General features: G+C 35.8%; 1 protein-coding gene and 1 long non-coding RNA gene across 9 annotated transcripts in view; one reads left to right on the plus strand and one right to left on the minus strand.

Annotated features, from left to right (window-relative positions):
• Positions 1-21340, minus strand: part of FNIP1 (folliculin interacting protein 1) — a 155207-nt gene that overhangs the window by 12123 nt on the left and 121744 nt on the right. For 6 of the 7 annotated variants that reach the window (XM_038552083.1, XM_038552085.1, XM_038552082.1 and 3 more), the window contains 4 exons: positions 14858-15004; positions 13829-13998; positions 9511-10936; positions 8357-8525 (listed from right to left, as the gene is read on the minus strand). In XM_038552083.1, coding sequence (XP_038408011.1) covers positions 8357-8525; positions 9511-10936; positions 13829-13998; positions 14858-15004 — 1912 coding nt within the window. Of the gene's footprint in view, positions 1-5179; positions 5214-8356; positions 8526-9510; positions 10937-13828; positions 13999-14857; positions 15005-21340 lie in introns of all 7 variants that reach the window. The other variant, XM_038552089.1, reaches the window with a different exon arrangement.
• LOC119873883 overlaps positions 3823-21340 on the plus strand; it is a 50244-nt gene continuing 32726 nt past the window's right edge. For both annotated transcript variants that reach the window (XR_005366656.1, XR_005366657.1), the window contains exon 1: positions 3823-4438. This is a non-coding gene — a long non-coding RNA (uncharacterized LOC119873883). The remainder of the gene's footprint in view (positions 4439-21340) is intronic.

Genomic DNA, 21340 nt, shown 5'->3' on the forward strand with positions numbered 1-21340 from the left:
ACTGTTAAAGGCAGATACTTTCACAAGCAGTGGGCATCTTTAGATGAAAATTATGATTGGGGGGGAGGTACAACCATTATCTTCACAAGGAAATGCCTAAACAGATAATGAGGAAGCAGCTACAAAATATACCTTGTTTAAAAAGGTTACAAACCACTTTAGAAATTAACTTTATAGCCCTTCAATCAAAAGGCATGTGGCTAAGATTTTTCTTCCCCCACCACAAGTTTTTATTTAAATTCGTTAGTTAACATACAGTGTAGTATTAGTTTCAAGTGTGGAATTTAGTGATTGGACACTTCCATGCAGCACCTGATGCTCATCACAACACTTGCCCTCCTTAATCCTCATCACCTATTTCATCCTCCCACCTCTGCCTACTTCCCTTCCAGTAACCATCAGTTTGTTCTATTGAATCTATTTCTTGGTTTGCCTCTCTCTTTTGTTGGTTTGTTAAATGGTTTATCTAACCAAAACTTACAAAAACTATGTTTTGGTAAAGGAAAGAAAAATGGTTCCAAGTCAGTAGCTTTCCAAGTGAGAAGAGCCTAAATACCAAGCTTATGATCAGAAATAATTCAAATCAAAATCACTTTAGAAGTTGTTTAAAAAACAAAGTGGAGGGCAATACCATTCATTTTTATTGCTCATTTCCACTCAATGGACTGTCATATGCAATGTCCTTATCTGATAAAATTTCAATTTAGACAATCCCAGTCTTTCCCTTCATCATCAACTTCTGGAAAAGAAAGCCTACAGCAGATGATAGTATATTCTCAAGTAAGACCTTGTAGTAGCTTCTCCCACAATCTTTGTATCCAGCCTTAGATAATTCCTAGTCATAAAATGGAAGTAATTTATGTAAGAAACAATAAATACAATGCTTTATTTTTCTTAAACCTTCTTTTCTGAGTTTCATGACTTCTATAATACAAATTCATCCACAATCTTACCAGCCTTTTTTCTCTCTCAGGCATTTCCAGAATGTCAATACATAAAATCTCTAATCTTTTCTCTATCAGATACTTCCATATCTCCATCTCATAACAAAACCTGATTTTTCAATTGCCTGCTAGGTATTCAAACATGGCCTCGTAAACTGCACATTTGAACTAAAAATGTTCCAAATCAATTTCAGTGTACTCTCTACAAAACTAGCAAGTTTCTTCAATCACCTTTCAAAATTATAATGAGACCCTCAATGTAGCAGAGGGAACAGGCCTTAAAGATACTGCAATCTGCTGTTCAAATTGGCATTGCCTTTTGGAGAAGAAACTAACAAACATACATCAAGAATATGAAAATAATCCTAGCCTTTAACACTGGCCAACAACCCCATTTCTGGTGATCTAGCCTAAAAAAAATTGTCCTATGTTCTTAAAACACAGAAGTATCAATATCGACAGTAAAAGAAAGAAAAAGATGAGCAATAAAAAACAGAGAACCCAGAAATAAACTCATGCTTAGTGCTCTATTAACATATAACAAAGGAGCCAAGAATATAGGATGGAGAAAGGATAGTCTCTTCAATAGATGGTGCTGGAAAAAATTAGACAGCCATAGGCCAAAGGATGAATGTAGATCCGTACTGTACACCATACACAAAATTCAACTGAAACTGATTAAAGCCTTGAACATAAAACCCAAAAGCATAAAAATATCAGAGTAAGATCTCTGGTATTAGTCTTGACAATGATTTTTTAGATTTGACACCAAAAGCAAAGACAATGAAAGCAAACTAGACTAAAATGCTCTTGCACAGCAAAAGAAACCAACAGCAAAATGAAAAAGCAGCCTACCGAATGGGGGAAAATATTTGCAAACCATTTATCAGCTGAAAGGTTAATATCCAAAATACATAAGGAATTCATATATCTCAACAGCAAAGGGGGGGGCTAATAATTTGATTTAAAAAATGGGCAGAGAAACTGAACATTTTTTTCCAAAGAAGACCTGCATTTAACCAAAATGGACATAAAAAGTACTCAACATCACTCATTATGAGGGAAATGCAAATCTAAGCCACATGAGGTATCACTTCACACCTGACAGGATGGTTGTTATCAAGACAAGAGGATAACAAGTACTGGAGAGGGTGTGAAGAAAGAGAACACTTGTGCACTGCTGGTGGGAATGTAAATTGGTGCAGCCACTATGGAGAACGGTATGGAGGTTCCCAAAAAATTAAAAACAGAACTACCATATCCTCCAGCAATATCACTTCTAGGTATACATATATTCAGTAGATATGAAAACAGGCTATCAAAGAAGTATCTGCACTCCCATGTCCATTGTACCATTATTCACAACAGCCAGAAAGACACACCAAACTTTCCATCAATGAATAAAGATGTGATACACACACACACACACAAATAGTATTCAGCCATGAGAAAGATGGAAATCCTGCCATTTGCAACAATACATATGAACCTTAAAGGCATTATGCTAAGTGAAGTGAGACAGAGAAAAGCAAATACTGTACTATCTTACACACAGAGAATCTAAAAAATCCAAACTCACAGAAACAGAGAACAGATTGGTGGGTGAGAGGGGTAGGAGCGATGCAGATGGAAGAAATGGGTGAAGCTGGTCAAAAGGTACAAACTTCCAGCTTTAAGGAAGTTCTGGACATGTAATGTACAGCATGGAGACTATACTTAACATTGTATTGTATATCTGAAAGTTGCTAAGGGAATAGATCTTAAAAGTTCTCATCACGAGAGGAATGCCTGGGTGGCTCAGTCAGTTAAGCATCAGACTCTTGATTTCAGCTCAGTTGATCATTTCAGGGTCTTCGAGATCCAGCCCCATGTTGGGTTCCTCAGTCAGTGGGAGTCTGCTGAAGATTCTCTCTCTTCCTCTCCCACTGTCCCTCCCCCCCACTCGTGTACACACTCTGTAATAAATAAATAAATCTTTTTAAAAAAGTTTTCATCACAAGAAAAAAATGTGTAACCATATGAGGTGATGAAAAAAATGTGTAACCATATGAGGTGATGGATGGTAACTAAACTTACCATAGTAGTCATTTGCAATATATACATATGTAATATATTAGTTGAAGGAGTACAACATGATTAATATATCAATTATATATCAAAATAAAACTGGGGGAAAAGAGTTGAGCAATAGGAGAAAGGTTAAAAAACCTAAGCTTATGACAAAACCATGGAGTAACGAATAAACATTACAATGTTTACAAAGTATGTTAATGATATGGGGAAATTCCCTGAAATCAACTGTTAGGTAATAAAAGCAGAATTCAAAACATCAAAGATAATACCATATATAAAAATACACATACACACACACACACACACACACACAGTGGCTACATATACATACATTTCATATACATGTGTAACATAAAATACATATTTATACATAAAAATATAAATTATAGTGTTCTCTATAGCAGACTATATGGCAAATCTACATAAAAACAAAGTGTGGAAAAAATTATCAAAACCCTATATATACATATGTACACAGGAAAAAATGTATATCTGTAAAAAATGTGCATATATACACACACACACACACACACAAAAGGTCCCAGTTATATATGTATATGAAGTGTGTATATACACACATACATACCTATATATACATAAAAACATAGAATAAGAATGATGACAAGATTTAAGACAGAGAGTACCTAATATGTACAAGACACCACACAGTATAACTCTGGTATAACATTAATATCACTTTCATTACAGCCAAGGACACCAAGGTTAAATATCTTAGGATATACAGGAAGTGGCTAAGTCTGGGTTTTATCAGATGCCACATACTGCATAATGACTGGAAGAGGTTTTATATTAAGAATGGCTACCAATGAATGTTAGAGTTGGGAAAACTTGTGCTTAGCTTTCTACATATTTCAGTATTTCTATAGTAAATATATATTTAATTTGGTAATAAGAAAAATACCACTTTCTTAGAAACTGAGGAGAAAAAGAAAAGACACTCTACTAATACAGTTCAGAAGAATAAGACTGTATTTTTTTAAGAAAGTACTGTGCTAATGATTTATTTATTAAAAAGCTCCTACATGGTTTTCCATGTAGGTGTATAAGAAATAGTTCTCATGTTTAATATAATGTGGGACATTATAAGCACACAATAATTAAAACCATTAAATATAAACTTTATAACTGAAAGAGAAAAATGAATGATAAAAATCCAACCTGTTAAAGCTAAGATGAAATTTGATCTTTTTTTTTAAGATTTTACCTATTTATTCATGAGAGACACAGAAAGAGAAAGGCAGAGACACAGAGAGAGAAGCAGGCTCCATGCAGGGAGCCCGATGTGGGACTCAATTCCGGATCCCGGGATCACACCCTGAGCCGAAGACAGACACTCAACCGCTGAGCCACCCAGATGTCCCAAGTTTGGTATTTTAGTTTTCACTTCTTCAAAATTTTCTGTAAGCATCTTTGATAATAAAATATTTTATATAATTAAATGAAAATATAAGAGGGAAAGACTAGAAACCCAGCTACTAAAACACAGAGAAGACAGAAAGCTCTTACTTTTTGCCATAGTGGAATGATTCTAAGAGCAAGAGAAGTAGGACCACTAATATAAAAGTCTTATAAGCTCTTTAATGCCAATTTTGCTATTTTATTTGTATTGACCTTTGTTCATCTGTTTTAGAGACAGTATGTTTTAGGGACGATGTTTTGAATATATTAAGCACAGAAGCTTAAGAGCATCACTGAGGAAGAGGTAGATCAGTATTGATTTCTAGCTCTGCCATTCCCTATCTAATATAACTTCAAACACCTCTCTGTGCTATATCTGAAATACAGGAATGACAGTAATAAGCACCATAAAATTAAGTGAAGCATTATGTTTAAGCACCTGGCAAACATTAATGCTATAATAAAAACTAAATGATTATTATTATTATTACTATTCCTCCTACTCCTAAGGTTAAAATTTTCAAAACTGAAATGTTTTGTCTTCAATAGGAGACAGTTACCCCTTCCAATTCCCGGCTTCTAGAGACAACATCAAAGAACACAGTGTGTGTGCTAATGGGTATAGATGGAGGGAAAAAAGAGACTGAAAGACTGAGGTCAGACATAAAGGAAAACAAGAGAATACAAAGCATTTTAAGAACCCACATCGGATTTCCTAGCCAAATATTTCAAAAAATACTTACTGAGAGTACTCTGTTAGGCACTGGGAGGACAGAACTGAAAAATATAGAAAAAGCTGCTGTACTCTGAAGGACAAATACCATTAACTGATATAAATTCTTTCCTGTGAAGCATTACTTATTAGTACCTTCCTCAGGCATTTAGTTTTTTATGTGTATTACATTTATTCATATACTTCCCTTACTTCCTCCATTACCAAGTAAATAACTCCAGATCGGAAGCTATTTCTTTTTCATCTATATATCTCTTGGACTATTAGAGTATCAGAATACACTATGTCAGTAAGCATTTATCTGATTGGTGTTAAAGGATTGAGCAAAATGGCTTTTGAAAGTAAAGAACTTGAGTTTTGATAAGTTTTCTTTCAAACTTTGTTTTTATTTAGATTTTTCATAATTTCCCTACTATAAAACAAAACACCAGACTTCACAACTTAAGATCAAACACAGGAGCTTTTAACCTTCTGACTAATAATTAAGAGACTGCTTGCTCACTGAGCCATATTTTCTCACCAATGATTTCCCAGTTGGCTTTCTCCATTCCTTTTTAATGTAACTGTTGTTACAGAAAGAAAAGGGAAGGTTTTGTTGAAAAAAAATTATTAGAATGACACATGGAAATGAAGGAAAAACCAGAAAATTCAAGAAAAGCTGGAAACTTCAATACTCCGTGCTCAATAAACCATGGAACAACTACACAGAACAATCGGCATGAACATGGGAACCTAAAGGCTATCAACCAACTCAACCTGACATCTATAGTACATTCTGCCCAACAACAGCCGACTATTTTTTTCAACTGCACACAGAACATTCTCCAGGACACACCACATGCTAAGCCATAGAACAAGACTCAATAAATTTAAAAGGACTAAAATTATACAAAGTCTGTTCTCTGACCACAATGAAACTAATTCAGAAATCAAGAAAAGGAAATTTAAGAATTCCACTAATATTTGGAGATCAAAAACATAATTCTATATAACCCATGGGTCAAAGAAATGGCAAGGGAAATTAGAAAATATTATAAAGTGAATGAAAATGAAATCAAAAGATTAAAATGTATGAGCTTCAGTGAAAGCAGTGCTTAGAGGACAATTTAGAGCTAAATGCCTAATGTAAAAAGAAAAAAATACTTCAAATTAAAAAGCTAATCTTCCACCTTAGCAAAAAAGAGCAAACTACATCCCATGGAAGAAATAATAAAGACGAGAATAGAAATTAATGAAAGACAGAAAAATAGATAAAATCAGTGAAAACAAAAGTTGTTTCCTTGAAAAGATAAAACTAACACACCTTCAGCTAGGACAGGAATCAGCAAACTTCTTCTATAAAGAGCTATAGAGAAAATATTTTAGGCCTAGGGGCTATAAGGTTTCTGTCTCAATAACTCAATTTGGCTCCTGAACAGTCACAAAGTACATAAATAAGTGGGTAATCATGTTCCAATAAAAATGAATTTACAAAAAGCAGGTATTGATCCCATGGGCCACAGACTACTCATCTTTGATGCCTATGTGCCAAAAATAACTTTAATGAAGTCAAGCCTTGAATTACTTCTTCTTTGGAATATTCCATTTTTAGAAGGGTTGGGGAAAAAAGAAAAAACACAGATTACAATAATCAGGAATGAAAGAGGGGACATAACCAGTGAACTTATAGCAATTAAAACGATTATAAATGTATGCCATGAACCATTTTATTCCAACAAATAAATGAGGTCACTTAAATGAAACTAATTCCTAGAAAGATGAAAATAATCAAAATTGACTCAGAAGAAATAGAAAATTGGAATAAATCTAGAATAAGAAATTGAATCACCAATTTAAAATACTCTTTTTAAAAGTCCAGGTCCAAATGACTTCACAGGCAAATTGTATCAAACATTTGGAGAAAAAATAATACTAATCTTCCAGAAACTCTTCCAGAAAATAGAGAATGAATCACATTTCATTCTATGAGGAAAGTATTATTCTACTATTAAAGACAGACAAACATATCACAAGAAAACTAAAGACTAATATCCCTTTGAATACAGATTCTAAAATTCATAACAAAATATTAGCAAATCACATCTAGTAATATATAAAAAAACCCATATACCATGATCAAGTGCAATTTTTTTCCCTAGGAATACAAGAGTCGGTTAACATCTAAAAATCTACCATATCTAATATAATCTAACACATTAACAGATTAAGGAAGAAAACCCAAATGATCATATCAATAGGTACAGAAAAAATATTAAGACAAAATGCCACATCCATTCATGATTTAAAAGTGGAGGCAACAAAGAAGGAAACTTTCTCCATTTGATAAAGGACATCTATAAGAACCCTGCAGCTAACAACATACTTAATAATGAGAGTCAATGTTTTCTCCTAATATCAGGAAGAAGACAAGGATGTCCACTATCAGCATTTCTATGCAACACTGTACTGAACATTCTAGCCCATACAACCAGGCAAGAAAGACAAAAGGCATCCACACTAGAAAGGAAGATAGAAGACTATCTATTCATCAATGACATGAACCTGTATGTAGAAAAACTTAAGGAATTTACACCAAGAAAACCTACAAGAACTAATAAAAGCAAGGTTGGGGCACCTAGGTGGCACAGTTAAGTATCTGACTTTCGGTACTGGCTCAGGTCTTGATCTAAGGGTCATGAGACAGAGCCCCGAGTCAGACTCTACACTCAGTACAGAGTCTGCTTAAGACTCTTTTTCCCCCTCCCTCTGCCCCTCCCCTACATGCTCCCTCTCTCTCTCTAAAATAAATAAAAAAGAAAGCTCAGCAAGGTAGAAGAATATAAGATCAATATACAAAAAGCTATTGTACTTCTATATATAAGCAATGAACCATCTGAAAATGCAATAGAGAAAATAATTGCATTCACATTTAAGCACTTGCAATTTTTTTGATATAAATGATCTAATAATGAACATCTATGAATATGCACAGTAAGTTCTGTATTTCAGATTTCTGATTGCACAGATTCCTGAAACTCTCTACTTGCTTTCATGGTGACAGGTACCACACATGCAAGTGCAAAAGTGACAAGATTCAGAGAACAATGACTGTGTTTGAAGTATAACCAAAAATATAAGGTAACTTGGGAGTTCTACCAGTTAACAAAGTTTATTCTAAATAAATTCAATAGCAGTGAAGGCAACTCACCTGCACAGCATGAGACAAATCTGATACCAGACACTGACGGAGCCTCTCATCACTCCCAATTCCTTGAAGAACAAAGTCAGGCACATAAGAGGAGCAGTAGCCACCCAACAAGGACCTCCCAAAGTTGGCAATGTTGGGCTGAACAGCACTCACTTCAATTAACTTTGACCTGGAAAAAAAGTCCCAAAAGAATGCATACCCAATCAGTAATAAACATATTTTATCAATAAAAAAATTTTTGGACTCTACTAGTCTATATTTCTAGTATCATCATTTTCTGTAAAATATCCTCAGGGTACAATCATCCTTAAGTAAAAACTGGCCTAAGTAACCAATCAAACCATAAAACACTCCATCTTATCCAGAAAAGAGGGTGGATGAACAACTATGTAATATGAGTATAAATCTTTCATAACAGACGTTAAGAATGGGCAGCCCCGGTGGCTCAGCGGTTTAGCGCCGCCTTCAGCCCAAGGCCTGATCCTGAAGACATCGGGCTCCCTGCATGGAGCCTGCTTCTCCCTCTGCCTGTGTCTCTGCCTCTCTCTCTCTCCCTCTCAGTGTCTCTCATGAATAAATAAAATCTTAAAAAAAAAAAAAAAAAAGAATGCTATCCCTTGTGTATGTATTATATTCTTAATACAATCAGAAAATGAAAACCATCATCCAAAACAAAGTAGTTAAATATTAAATTCATCACAAACCCAAAGCTTGGAATATAACATTTCTCATATGAATCTTGTACTTGACCTAGAGTATATATATTTCCTGTTTTCCTTTTAGTCTTGGCCAAATTCACTTCTAACAGCCATTTCCCACCTTCTGCGTGATTACCTTTCTCTAGTTGTTGAGCTCAGCACAGGTCCATACCTGGGCGCAAATTCACTCCTAAATGACCTGAGAACTCCTAAGCAGTAAGGAATTTCCTACATACATACTTTTCTTTAATGCCTTCACAGAGCCTTTCTGGGGTGCCTATGGAGCTTAACTTTTAAGTTTTTTTTATCATTAAGAGCACACAGTAATAGAAGAGAATCTGTCCAGGACAATAATTTCTTCTTTCATATTAGTTATCACCAACCTCCAGAGACCATCTAAACAGAAGAATGGTACATGTTTATACAGGGTCTATTAAAGTTAAAACTTCTACTTACCCAGGAAAAGGTATCTCATCCTCTTCTGCCCAATCTTCTTGCTCTCCTCCATAGTAACTGCTTACTTGTCTAGTCATATCATGACCTGTATCTTCACTTTCACTATCCCCAAGGGCACTATCTGAACTTTCATTTCTTGGAATGTCCCATTCAGTTCCTACAGCAATTTTTTTCTCTGAACTCTCTTTATCCCCATGGGGGACAAGAATGGAGAGTGTATCTCTTTGGTCCTGCTGAGGAAAGCAGGTTTTACATGAATCCTGGTGAACTTTTTCTACACATTTACAAAATTCACTGTTCTGTTGGCTATTTTTTGTACACAATCCTTTTGAAAATTCTAACATACAGCAGTGTTCCTTAATGTCTGTACTTGTTTTAACTGCAATAATATCATCAATAGTCCTGGTTTCAATTGAATCATCATTAAAATATTCATCAAATAAGCTCATGCTTTCTGGATCTGAATGATTCCAACAGGGAAGTTCACAGGTCTCTCCAGAAACCATGTTTGGTATATCAGACTCTCCGGATTGGTCCTTAACAGTTGTTTGTTTAGTTTCTTGATGCTGCTGATCATTAGCCCCTCCTTCCTTCAGTGGTTTGGTGTGGTGCCTGGTAATCTGATCCACCACAGCCTGACTCCTGAGTTCAGTATCGGAGTCAGGTGACATAGAATCTCCAATCAGGAAGGTAACCTTTGTCTGTGATGCTTCACAAGAAAACGCAGCAGTCACAAGCTTATCTGGAGGTTTTTTTTCCACAACCATTCCTGTGGATCTCAACACTTTGCCTGTGTGATTACCTGAACTCAGCAATTCCTCACTATGCCATGTTTCCTCTGCTGGCTCTAAGCCTGATTTTGACAAGGCACATTTGTCTACTGGAGCAGATCCTGTGCAAACAACTGTCTCTAACTTAGTGTCAAGGCAAGTTCTTAATTTATCTCTGAACTGTTTAACATCAACAGCATTTTCATCTTGGCAGTCAGAGGGAGAAATCATTTGACACTCATCTGAAATTCCTAGCAGCTCCTTAGAGCTGTTTTGAATATCTTCTCTCTCTTGTTGTGAAACATTCTCTATATTTTGCCCAAGGAGTGGACGACTGCAATATTTACAGTTACAGTTAGGAGTCCTTGTTTCTTCTGGGTCTTTAAAAAGCAAACTGCTTTTGTTTCTATGCATTGTGATAAGCACATACTCAGATTCTTCGATTTCACCTTTCTCTAAAGTTGTAGTAATTACTGTGCCTGGCATAACGATGGCTTCATCTTCTCCATTTTCTAAAAGATGAGTTTCTTGAAGTTCAGAGCATCTTATAAAATAAGTAAGAAAATAAAGCAGCCTCTGGACCATGTCTTGTCGTTTGCCAACCACCACAGTCCTCGCTAATCGTACAGGAGAACCAATAGCGCCATACAAGTCCCCTGCAATGGAAAAACAGTTAATGGACACATCCTCTCCTCATGTAGCCAAGCAGGCTATTTCAATGATCAGATACCTACTCTTATAGCAAGATTGCTAGTTCAGGTTTTACTCTTAGTTCTTTAATAGGTGATAGATATAATTCAGGAGGATAAGATGAGGACAATTCAGGAGGATAAGATCAGATAAATGGTGTTAACCAAAGAGAAAAGTGAATAGAGGGACTTTCTAGTTTCCTCTTTAAACAGCTCCTGTGGTTCTGAAATCTCAACCGGAGAGTCAATTGTGAAAGTCACATTGACCAAGAACATTCTCTGTGCCAGGCCTCATGCAGAGCACTTCACTGGGGCAGAAAAGTACTATCTAAAGGATTATGCTCAGAAGGATTCTATGCAGAGAAGAGAAAGCATAATATCTATTGGGGGGCAAGGAGAGAAGGGGGTTATGGTAGAATGGAGCAGAACTGGAGTAGTCACATCACACACCTAACCTTTCTTGATGTGAATCACATCCCTAAAGCTTAACTGTTGTTGCCCTACCCAGGACCCCAAACTAGCTCCCATGTTTTTAAAAGTCTATGTCCCCTTCTAATTCCTAGAGGATTGCGTACTTATAAAAAAACCACAAAGGAAAGGAAGAGTGAGATCTATCCTAAGAGGAAGAGAAAGGGCAACACATTCAGCCACATGATTCATTTTCACTTCTGTATCCACACCAGGTGCAAACAGCCATTACAAAAGGGGGGGGGGGGACCTAAGAGTTATCAATGTAATTTCTGTATTTATGCTATAGCTTAAATCAGATGAAGAAACAGGTGCCAAAGTACTCTTAAAATAGAGAATACATCATTAATTTAAATCTAATTTTTAGTTAAATTGTCTGTATACATACTTTAAAGCATAACTCCTACACTTTTTAAAGGAACAAACATAAAAAGATCTCAGGTAAATATATGCTATAAACAGTATTATGACAATTCTTCTCTGATTAATACAATGGCTCTATTGCTATCATGCCACTGTTCAAAACTACTGCTAAGGTTCTCATGAATTAACAAATAAACTGAACTGCTTTGGCATGGCAAGTGAGTCTTTCCTGACTGGTTCCACTTTATTTTTCCAGGTTTATCTTCTTATAATTACACTTTTTCACCATTATTTGCAAAAAGTCCCACATAAAGCAGACTACTTAAACTGGAACACTGAATCTACTCAGCACTTTTAACACCTAGGCACCTTTCCTCATGCTACATACTTGCCTTCTCCTCTCATTCTCTGTCAGTCCAAGTCTTCCGACTTAAGCATCCTCCCTTGAGAAAAAGTAAGCTTCCCTAACTGAAATTTCATTAATTTTACCATTTCTCTTACAGTTCCTTTTTGAATTATCATTATTGTCCTCGTATTTATTACCATTAGTAATAAACTACCTTTTTTTTTTTAAGATTTTTATTTATTTGAGAGAGAGAAAGAGAGAGAGCATGCACAGACGCATATGAGCAGGAAGGCAGGGGCCGAGGGAGAGGGAAAAGCAGATTCTGTGCTAAGCAGGGAGCCCAACAAGAGGCTCAATCCCAGGACTCCAAGATCATGACCTGAGCCAAAGGCAGACACTTAACCTACTGAGCCACCCAGTGGCTGGCTGTGTATGTGGGAGCAGTGGAACATGAACAGGCAGAGTGAGGAGAACAGGAAGGAGGGATTATAGAAGGGCATGAGGAAACTTTTGGAACTGATGAGAATGTTTACCACCTTGATTTTGGTGATGGTTTCAGAAGTATTTATGTTTTGACATTAATACTTACAAAATTGTATACTTTATATATGTGTTTGCTATGTGTCAGTTACTCCTCGATTAAGTAGCAGAAAGTAAAGGAAGGATGGAGAAAGAAGAGAAAGAGAAAGGGAGGGAAGTTACATGAATAAGCTACATGACAACCTGCCTGGCAAGCTCACTCATCAGCACAACCTAAGGGGAGTTTCTATCAAGTCATCAAAATGTTCTCTTTGGACTCCTCCTCCATGACCTAACAGCAATAGAGTAAGAGTAGGAATAATAGCAGTCACATTTACCAGACACTGTTCTAAGCACTTTACAAGTATTTTCTCATTTAACTGTCACAACTTTATGAGGTATGTACTATATATACAATTATCCCTAATTTATAAACAGACTGTGACCCATATGTGGTCTGCCTGACTTACATCCTAAACTTTTAAGCACCATGCTATAATGCCTTCTTAATGATTGTCAACTTATAAACTACCCCTTTCTCCTTGGTTACCCATTTATTTAATGGGGTCTCACACTAGGGAAACATTTTCCAAAATTACTCAACAAATAGAAGTGGCACACAGAAACCTCAATGACTGCTTCTCAGTTAACCAAATTTATTCTAGCTATCATAGGTAACTTTGATTCATTCTTTCTAGGCAAAGTACATAACATAAAACACCCTGAAGACTGATGTTATAAGAAAACCAGTCATGATCCTGCTTCTCTTGCTCTAATTCAAGTTCTGTAGCTATAAGAAATTGGTATTAGACTTAAGATGGAGATTTTACAATTCAGCAGACATGAAAAGGACAAGGAAAGAAGAAGTGCTTTAGAATGGAGAAAGGGGCACCTGGATGGTTCACTGGTCTGCCTTTGGCTCAGGATGTGATCCTGGGGTCCTGGAATCGAGCCCTACATCAGGCTCCCAGCGGGGAGTCTGCTTCTCCCTCTGCCTATGTCTCTGCCTTTCTCTCTGTGTCTCTCATTAATAAATAAATAAAATCCTTAAAAAAAATGGAGGAGGCAAAACATTTTATTTATGTTTTTGCTATAAAATAATCCGCATAGTTATAGAAAAGTCTAAGTGCCATGCATAATGTAAGGGTTTTCAGACTACATACCTAGTTGTGCCCAAAGTGGGTTATACGGATGAGTTTTTGCTAACATGTCCACACTCTGGGAGGAATGCTTTTCTAAAAATATTTTTATAGGTGGCTGTCCATTTGGCATGACCGTTGGAACCCAGGCAAGATGATTGGTCAGAACTGCAGTAATGAGTGCTGGCAGGAATCTGAAAACAAAACACATCCTATCAGATTCTAGTCTGTCTTCACTAAATCTAATGTAAAATGCAGCAACAGAATAGAGCAAAGAGAGTACATACTCTCATGTGGCCAAAGAGCATTTGAAAAGGAAAGGAAAGGAAAGAATAAAAGACAGGCATATCAGCTGGATGAAAATGAAGTTTGCAGTTGGGTGAGAGTTAAAAAGGAATCTTTAAAATAAAAATAGTATTCACACAGAGCTATATCTGATCATAATTACAAAACAAAAATAACATTTTACTTGAAAAACTGGTTTCTCTTCAGTGTTTAATCTGAAAAATTAATGAGTCAACCAATAGGTCTATACATTTCCAAATTACTGAATGGGAAATTGAAGGAAAGTATTTAGCAAGCTTTGTCTACCATCAAAAAGAAGAAAACATCTAAATTACTCATCTAGATTCTAGGAATTTGATAAATGGTTACAAGTAACAGTATGATAAAATATCACATTAAATATGTATCATTGAAATCCTGGCCCTTTTTTTTTTAACTCATTTTCTATAGAATGAAACTGTGTAAGTAGAAACAATTCAAAAAATGGGAAGGCTCAGAGAGTTCTCTAAGTTGTCAGGAATTTTAACTTAACACATAAAGACCTTTGGCTGTTTTTCATTCATTTCATTCATTTTACTATTTTCTGTGGCCTTCTTCCATGTCCTTTCTCTTAAACATCCTTCAGAATTCTGTTTTGGTTATTAATAATATAAAATAATTCCAAAGAAAACAGTTGATTATTTAGCTTTTATAATTGGGTTGATGACAATCTAGGTATCAAGTTATAATAAATAATAATATATCTAAGATATAAAGAGAAAGCCATACTGATTTTTGGAAGCATTTTCCATTAGAAAAGTGAACTCCTTCATGAAACGATGACAAAGCTGGTTCTTTTCTGGAGTCCCCGACATCATTGTAAGCCAGACAGGCTCTCCAATTCGTGGCATTGTGTAAAGATTACAAATTGTTGTTCTAAAAAGAAGAAAACCCATTATTAAATTCATAGTTCCCAGAATTACATACTCTTAAATTTTATGTTACCAGCTTGGGCCTCACAGAGATTATTCAAGCTTTCAAAAGGACACACTGAATCAAAGTCATTCCTTCTTTGTCACCAGCATAGTACCACAGGAAATAGTCTGCACATGAACTCAAAATATGTTGCTTCTGGTGCTGGCTCTACTCTCAAAGATTGTGTGCCCTGGGGTAAATTACCTCCCTATTTTAGTTTTTATTTTTATTTTTTAAAGATTTTATTTATTCATGAGAGACACACACACACAGAGAGGCAGAGATACAGGCAGAAGGAGAAGCAGGCTCCATGCAGGGAGCCCGTTGTGGGACTTGATCCGGGGTCTCCAGGATCACACCCTGGGCTGAAGGCGGTGCTAAACCGCTGAGCCACCCGGGCTGCCCACTTCCCTATTTTAAGCATCAGTTTCCTCCACCCGTAAAATGAAAGCATAGGACTGGATAATTTCTAAAGCCTTTCCTGCTCTACATTTCTAAGGTATGACATACTTAAATATAATGTAAATTATCAACAACCTAGAAAAGAAAAATATTCTGATTTAGATAATAGCTTATCCATATACTCACTCAAAACAATAGTTTATCAGCATCATTTTGTTGACTATGTTGAGACTCTTTAGTAAATTTCTAAAGGATGATGAGGATACTAAATCTGCATACTGTATTTTATGACTTTCAACCTCCTGAAATTTTTCCTTGAATCAACACAAGAGAGCATTATTGCACAATTATGATGATGATTTCCTGGCTGTCTCTTGCATTTACTTAGACAATAGCTAGTCCCATGACTTGCATTCTCTCCTTAAGGCTTCAAGGATATCTTTAAGATATCAATCATTTTCCTTCTACATTAATATCTATTCAGCCAAGTCCTATACACTCACTAGATTAAGCAACTCCTACAAAGTTGAGTCTTAAGAAACTAGCTGATCTCTTGGAAGATACAGAATGGTGCTGTACTTTCTACTCTCTAGAACAGTGCTATATGACAAAACTTCTGGCAAAGATGGGAATACTCTCTATCTACACTATCCAAGATGGCATCCCCTAGCCTTCACATGAAATGTGGTCCGTTTGACTGATGAATTCAATTTTAAATTTTATTTATTTTTATTTAAATTAAGTACCCACATGTGGCCAATGGCTACTATCTTAGAAAGTATAGCTCTAGAAGTTCTCTGAGATCTCTGCAAGCTCTAATACCTACTTCAGCATAATTCTCTAACACCTAGAATCCAAAAAAAGGAAAAGAATTCTCTTGCCTGTACAAGTTTTATTGAACCTTGACCCAGTATGAACACAATATAAGGGAGAAAAGTGACACAGATGACATTAAAAAGTTCTTGGTAGGACAAAATATCACAGTTGAGAACTTTAAAATAAAATGGAAATTTTATTTAAATTTATTTAAAATAAATGGAAAGAGGTAAAGGAATTTACAGAGGAAGATGTGATCTGAATATCAACTAGGAATATGTGAAAATGCTAAATGCTAAAGTCTATTAAACATGTCCAGATAAGATGGAAAAGCAAGCACCAGTGTTATACCTTTCAGTTCTGATGTTTCAAATGAACATCGGCGAAGGATTTGAAAACAAATTACTATAACAAATAAAAATGGAGAGTAATCTTACTTAAAATTCAAATTATAGACTTAATAAAATTCTGCAACCCAAAGCATAGAGAGGAATGTTAAGTGAAGTGGTAAGGTAGATAAACATATGGGTTTATAGTGTTCAAGGTAGGGGACATGTACATAAAGGAGCTAATCTGAAAAAGACGCCCAGGACTCACAAGGGCCTGGAAAAGTTGAGGGCAGTAGTTAAACAGGACTATAAACTGGGAGACTAATTCAAGATCTGTAAATGGTAGGTGACCCTCTTCTATACCCTATTTTCCCAAAGAATGACTATAGACAGAAGAGCAGATGTAGTAACTGACTAGTCCAAAGAAGTAACATTGCCCAAACCCTTTCTGGTATTTGAATCTTTCACAATACATAAACATATACAATAAATGTTGTGGCTTTAAAATGTTATGGGAAGAAGGGACGGCAATGAGGAGGAAAAAAAATGTCTTAAATATGCCTTTTCAAGAAGTGATAATGAAAACAGATTGAGAAACATTGTCCTTCACTTTAGGAAAGTGAAGTTCTAAGTGAGTTCTAAGCACTAAGTGAAGTTCTCCAGTTTGTGCCTAATTATGCACGGAACTCCCAACCTGTATTTTAGTGCTTTGCCCTCAACTATGGATAGGCAACCCATAATACCTTCAAGGACAGAGGCACACAAAGAGAAAAACAGAAACACACAAATATACAAAATGACTCCAGAGAAAATAGTAAATAATACATTCAGGAAAAGGGAAAACATGAAAGAGACATAAAAGATCAATCAAGAAATGCCAGTTACTAACAAAAAGAATTCAAGAGAGAGAGGACAGAGAAAAACAGAGAATCAGAGAAAGCAGAAAATTTACCAGAACTGAAAGACAAGCTAGTGCTAGAGCTATACTAAAGTTTAGCTATACTAAAGTTCAAGGACCAATGGGCAGGTATAAACTCACGGCAGGAGATAAATATGCTCCAAAATTGATAAATCAAGAAATAGCTGCATTAAGTATACTGCTTAATAATGTGCAGATACATAACAAAAGAAATAGGTAAGAGTTAAAACAATATTCTTGGGAAATAAGAACAGGGACGAGAGTGATAGGATGGAGTTCACTTCTTTTCGTTATTAGATTTCTTGGCACGTTTTGTTTCTTAACCATGTATGTAAATGTACTTTTCGGATTAAAAGAAACACCATATACATGAATGAATGAGCTGATCAATTAGTTTTTCATGAATTTCTTAAGTATATTTGTGACTACTACAAGTTCATGTGTCATGGGTCAGAGACAATTCACTATCATTAGTATAGTGGTCAGCTGAAGACATTAGCTTTAGAGTTTTGGTGTCTAAGGCTATGTATATGACCTCAGAGTATCAAATGCAAAGAAGGTAAAGAAATTAATTATGCAATAATGCTTCTCATCATATACAATTTTACGTTGTCATTAGCAATATAGAACTAACAGGGCTCTCTTCTCCCCTAATGATTATTCCCTAATTCATGGTAAGTATGAATTTTTAGTCATCCCTTTATTGTTCCTGACTGACCCTAAAGAATGAAAGATTCCTTTAGTTGGAAGAGAACAGTGGACCTGATTTAGTTTTCTTTGATATGCATGAAGTTAGAGTCCAAGAACCTCATCTTTGCCAGATGGCTCCTAATTAAACATGCTTCCTGTTTCTCTAGTTTCATGGTTTCTGCATGCATGTGAATCATTTCCTTCCTCCTCTCAACTACCCCAAACTCATTTATTCATCTGGTCTCAGATAATCACATACTTTAAAAATGATACAATTGCTAATTTTTAATAATAATTTAAAAATTTAGTATGACAGATTTTCATTATTTACAGTAAGGTTCTACAAAGCTGACGCAAAGAATTAGCGAACACTGAATCACTGTTCCTAGGGTTCCTAGGGTTCCTAACCTATGGTTAGGTTCCTGTGAGTCTCTCATCAACATTTCTGTCAGCCTTTCAATACATAACCTTGTTTTATGTGAGTTTCTGTTTAAAGACACCTTATGTAGTACACTACTGATTCATTAACACTGAATTCATAGCCAATAGCACTATGACTCATGCCTGCATGAACCTTACATGTATTTTCTCTGAGGGCACATTATGGCTTGCTTGTACTTTGGAATATTACAGCATTTCAGCAGTATACTGCCAAATCACTGGGGATTCTTTTATTTTTACTTATGTTTTTAAAAAAGCCTTTACTCATTTATTCATGAGAGCCACAGAAAGAAAGGCAAACACAGGCAGTAGGAGAAGCAGGCCCCCCGTGGGCAGCCTGATACAGGACTTGATTCCAGGACACTGAGACCACAACCCAAGCCAAAGATATACAACCACTGAGCCACCCAGGTGTGCACTGGGGGTGATTTTTAACAGCAAAATCACTAACAAAAAGCACAAAATGCCAAAAAAAAAAAAAAAAAAAAAAAAAGACAAACCACAAAACTCTGCCTCTAAAAAGATGTCAAGTAGGGTATGTGTTTACAGAATAAGAGCTGAAACAAAAAGGCAAATCACTGTCTTTTTCAACCTCATTAAGGAATGTTATCATGCTACTCAAATTTTTCACTGAACATCCAATTCCAGCTGACTTGTAAAGAGCTTGGAAGTCATCACTTTAATCCTCACAAGAAAAAGGCTGAACAAATTGAAAATCAATGACTTTGCTTAGCTACATCACAGCTAAGGTTTGCACATGTTACAATTGATCATAAAAGCACTGTGAGTATAATATGAGGCTATAAATAAATTTCAGCAAGTACGTGAATTCACAATTAATGAAAATTAAACATATATATTAAAGTACTTCTTAAAAAAAGTACTTCTGACAAACTTCTTAATAAAAATTTAAAAGCTTATAAAGTACTTTAAGTTTTATTTATTTGAGGGGGAAGCAGGAGGCAAGGGAGAAGCAGACTTCCTGCTAAGCGTGGAGCTTAACACGGAGCCGGATCCCAAGACCCTGATATCATGACCTGAAGTCAGAAAACACCTGAGCCACTCATGCGCCCCTTATAAAGTATTCTTAAGAATTTGTAACAATGTTTAACTGACTTACATAGGCCTTTCATATTTGTACAATGACTGAAGTGAAAGAAAGTAATAAAAAGGGACGCCTGGGTGGCTCAGCAATTGAGAGCCTGCCTTCAGCCCAGGGTGTGATCCTGGGGTCCCGAGATCGAGTCCCACATCAGGCTCCCCGCAGGAAGCCTGCTTCTCCCTTTACCTCTGTCCCTCTGCCTCTTTCTCTGTGTCTCTCATGAATAAATAAATAAAATTAAAAAAAAATCTAACAAAAAAGAAAAGGTACACAAACATGACATGCATTTTCAATGATTTTATGACTCATACATATTGTAAATTCTAGGCAATACTAAAATTCTAATGCTAAGCCATATATATTCTCTAATAACAAACCAATTAACTCATAGGTATTCAAAATTCTTTTGAATAAAAACTTTATAACCGGGGCAGCCTGGGTGGCTCAGCAGTTTAGCGCCGCCTTCAGCCCAGGGCGTGATCCTGGAGACCGAGGATCGAGTCCCACGTCGGGCTCCTTGTATAGAGCCTGCTTCTCCCTCTGCCTGTGTCTCTGTCCCTCTCTCTCTCTCTCTCTCTCTCTCTCTCTCTCTCTCTCTGTCTCTATGAATAAATAAGTAAAATTTAAAAAAAAACTTTATAACGTAAGAGCAAGATCAGCATTCTATTAGGAATTAATTTTCTGACAATCTTTACTATTCTGATAACTTCAGCTAGGTCTATAATGACAGTTTCCTCAGACCTCACATAGGGACTCTTGGCCTTTTTCCACAAAGCTAGTGACTGTAGAAGAAACCATCAATCCATTAATGTAAATAACTGTTCCAAGTACAAGGGCAAAGACTCACTGCTTTGTAATACTGCAAAATGTGATAAACTCAGAATACAGCAAGATTCTTTTAGGCATGTAAGCAAAAAGAATTGTTCAAACATATATTTGTAATAATTACAGTCTAAACTCAACAGAATGATTTGAATAAAATAAAACTTTTAAGAATTATTAACAAAATACCCAATCATTCGTAACACATTTTTTTTTTTTTTTTAACACATTTCTCTTAAAGTTTTATTATCCACTTCAGGAAAAGCAGAACTCTTAAGAATCCTTGGTTGAACTTTAAAGCAACTACAGATTACATTTAGAAATTCGAAAGATGAAAACTTTTCATACTTTTCAAAAACCACTTATATCCATGACAAAGGCATATTTTATAGGTTTCTCAGAGAAATCACTCTAGAATTCTTTTTTCCAAATTATGTAAAGTAAAATTTTCCAACTATGTAAATAGAAATGACTGGGCTACAAGAGAATGTATGAAGGTCAAAACTGTCGTAAACCATGAGAAATACATAAATAACCATTATACCCAGCTAATAATGTTTTAAATTATGGTATTAGGTTCAACATGTCTTGGTTTCAATAAAGCATAAGAACTTCTCCCCCTCCCCCCCCCCCCCCCAAAAAAAAAAAAAGAACTTCTCCCATTCTCTCTCAAGAATTTCCAAGCCCAGAACCTCTTTATTTCAAAGTAAAAATATTCTCAAACGTTAACTCTGACATCCTCTCTCAGGGTTGTACAGCTGCAACTGTACAATGCA

Source organism: Canis lupus, chromosome 11, assembly GCF_011100685.1.
Source record: "Canis lupus familiaris isolate Mischka breed German Shepherd chromosome 11, alternate assembly UU_Cfam_GSD_1.0, whole genome shotgun sequence".
In the NCBI taxonomy this organism is placed as follows: Eukaryota; Metazoa; Chordata; class Mammalia; order Carnivora; family Canidae; genus Canis; species Canis lupus.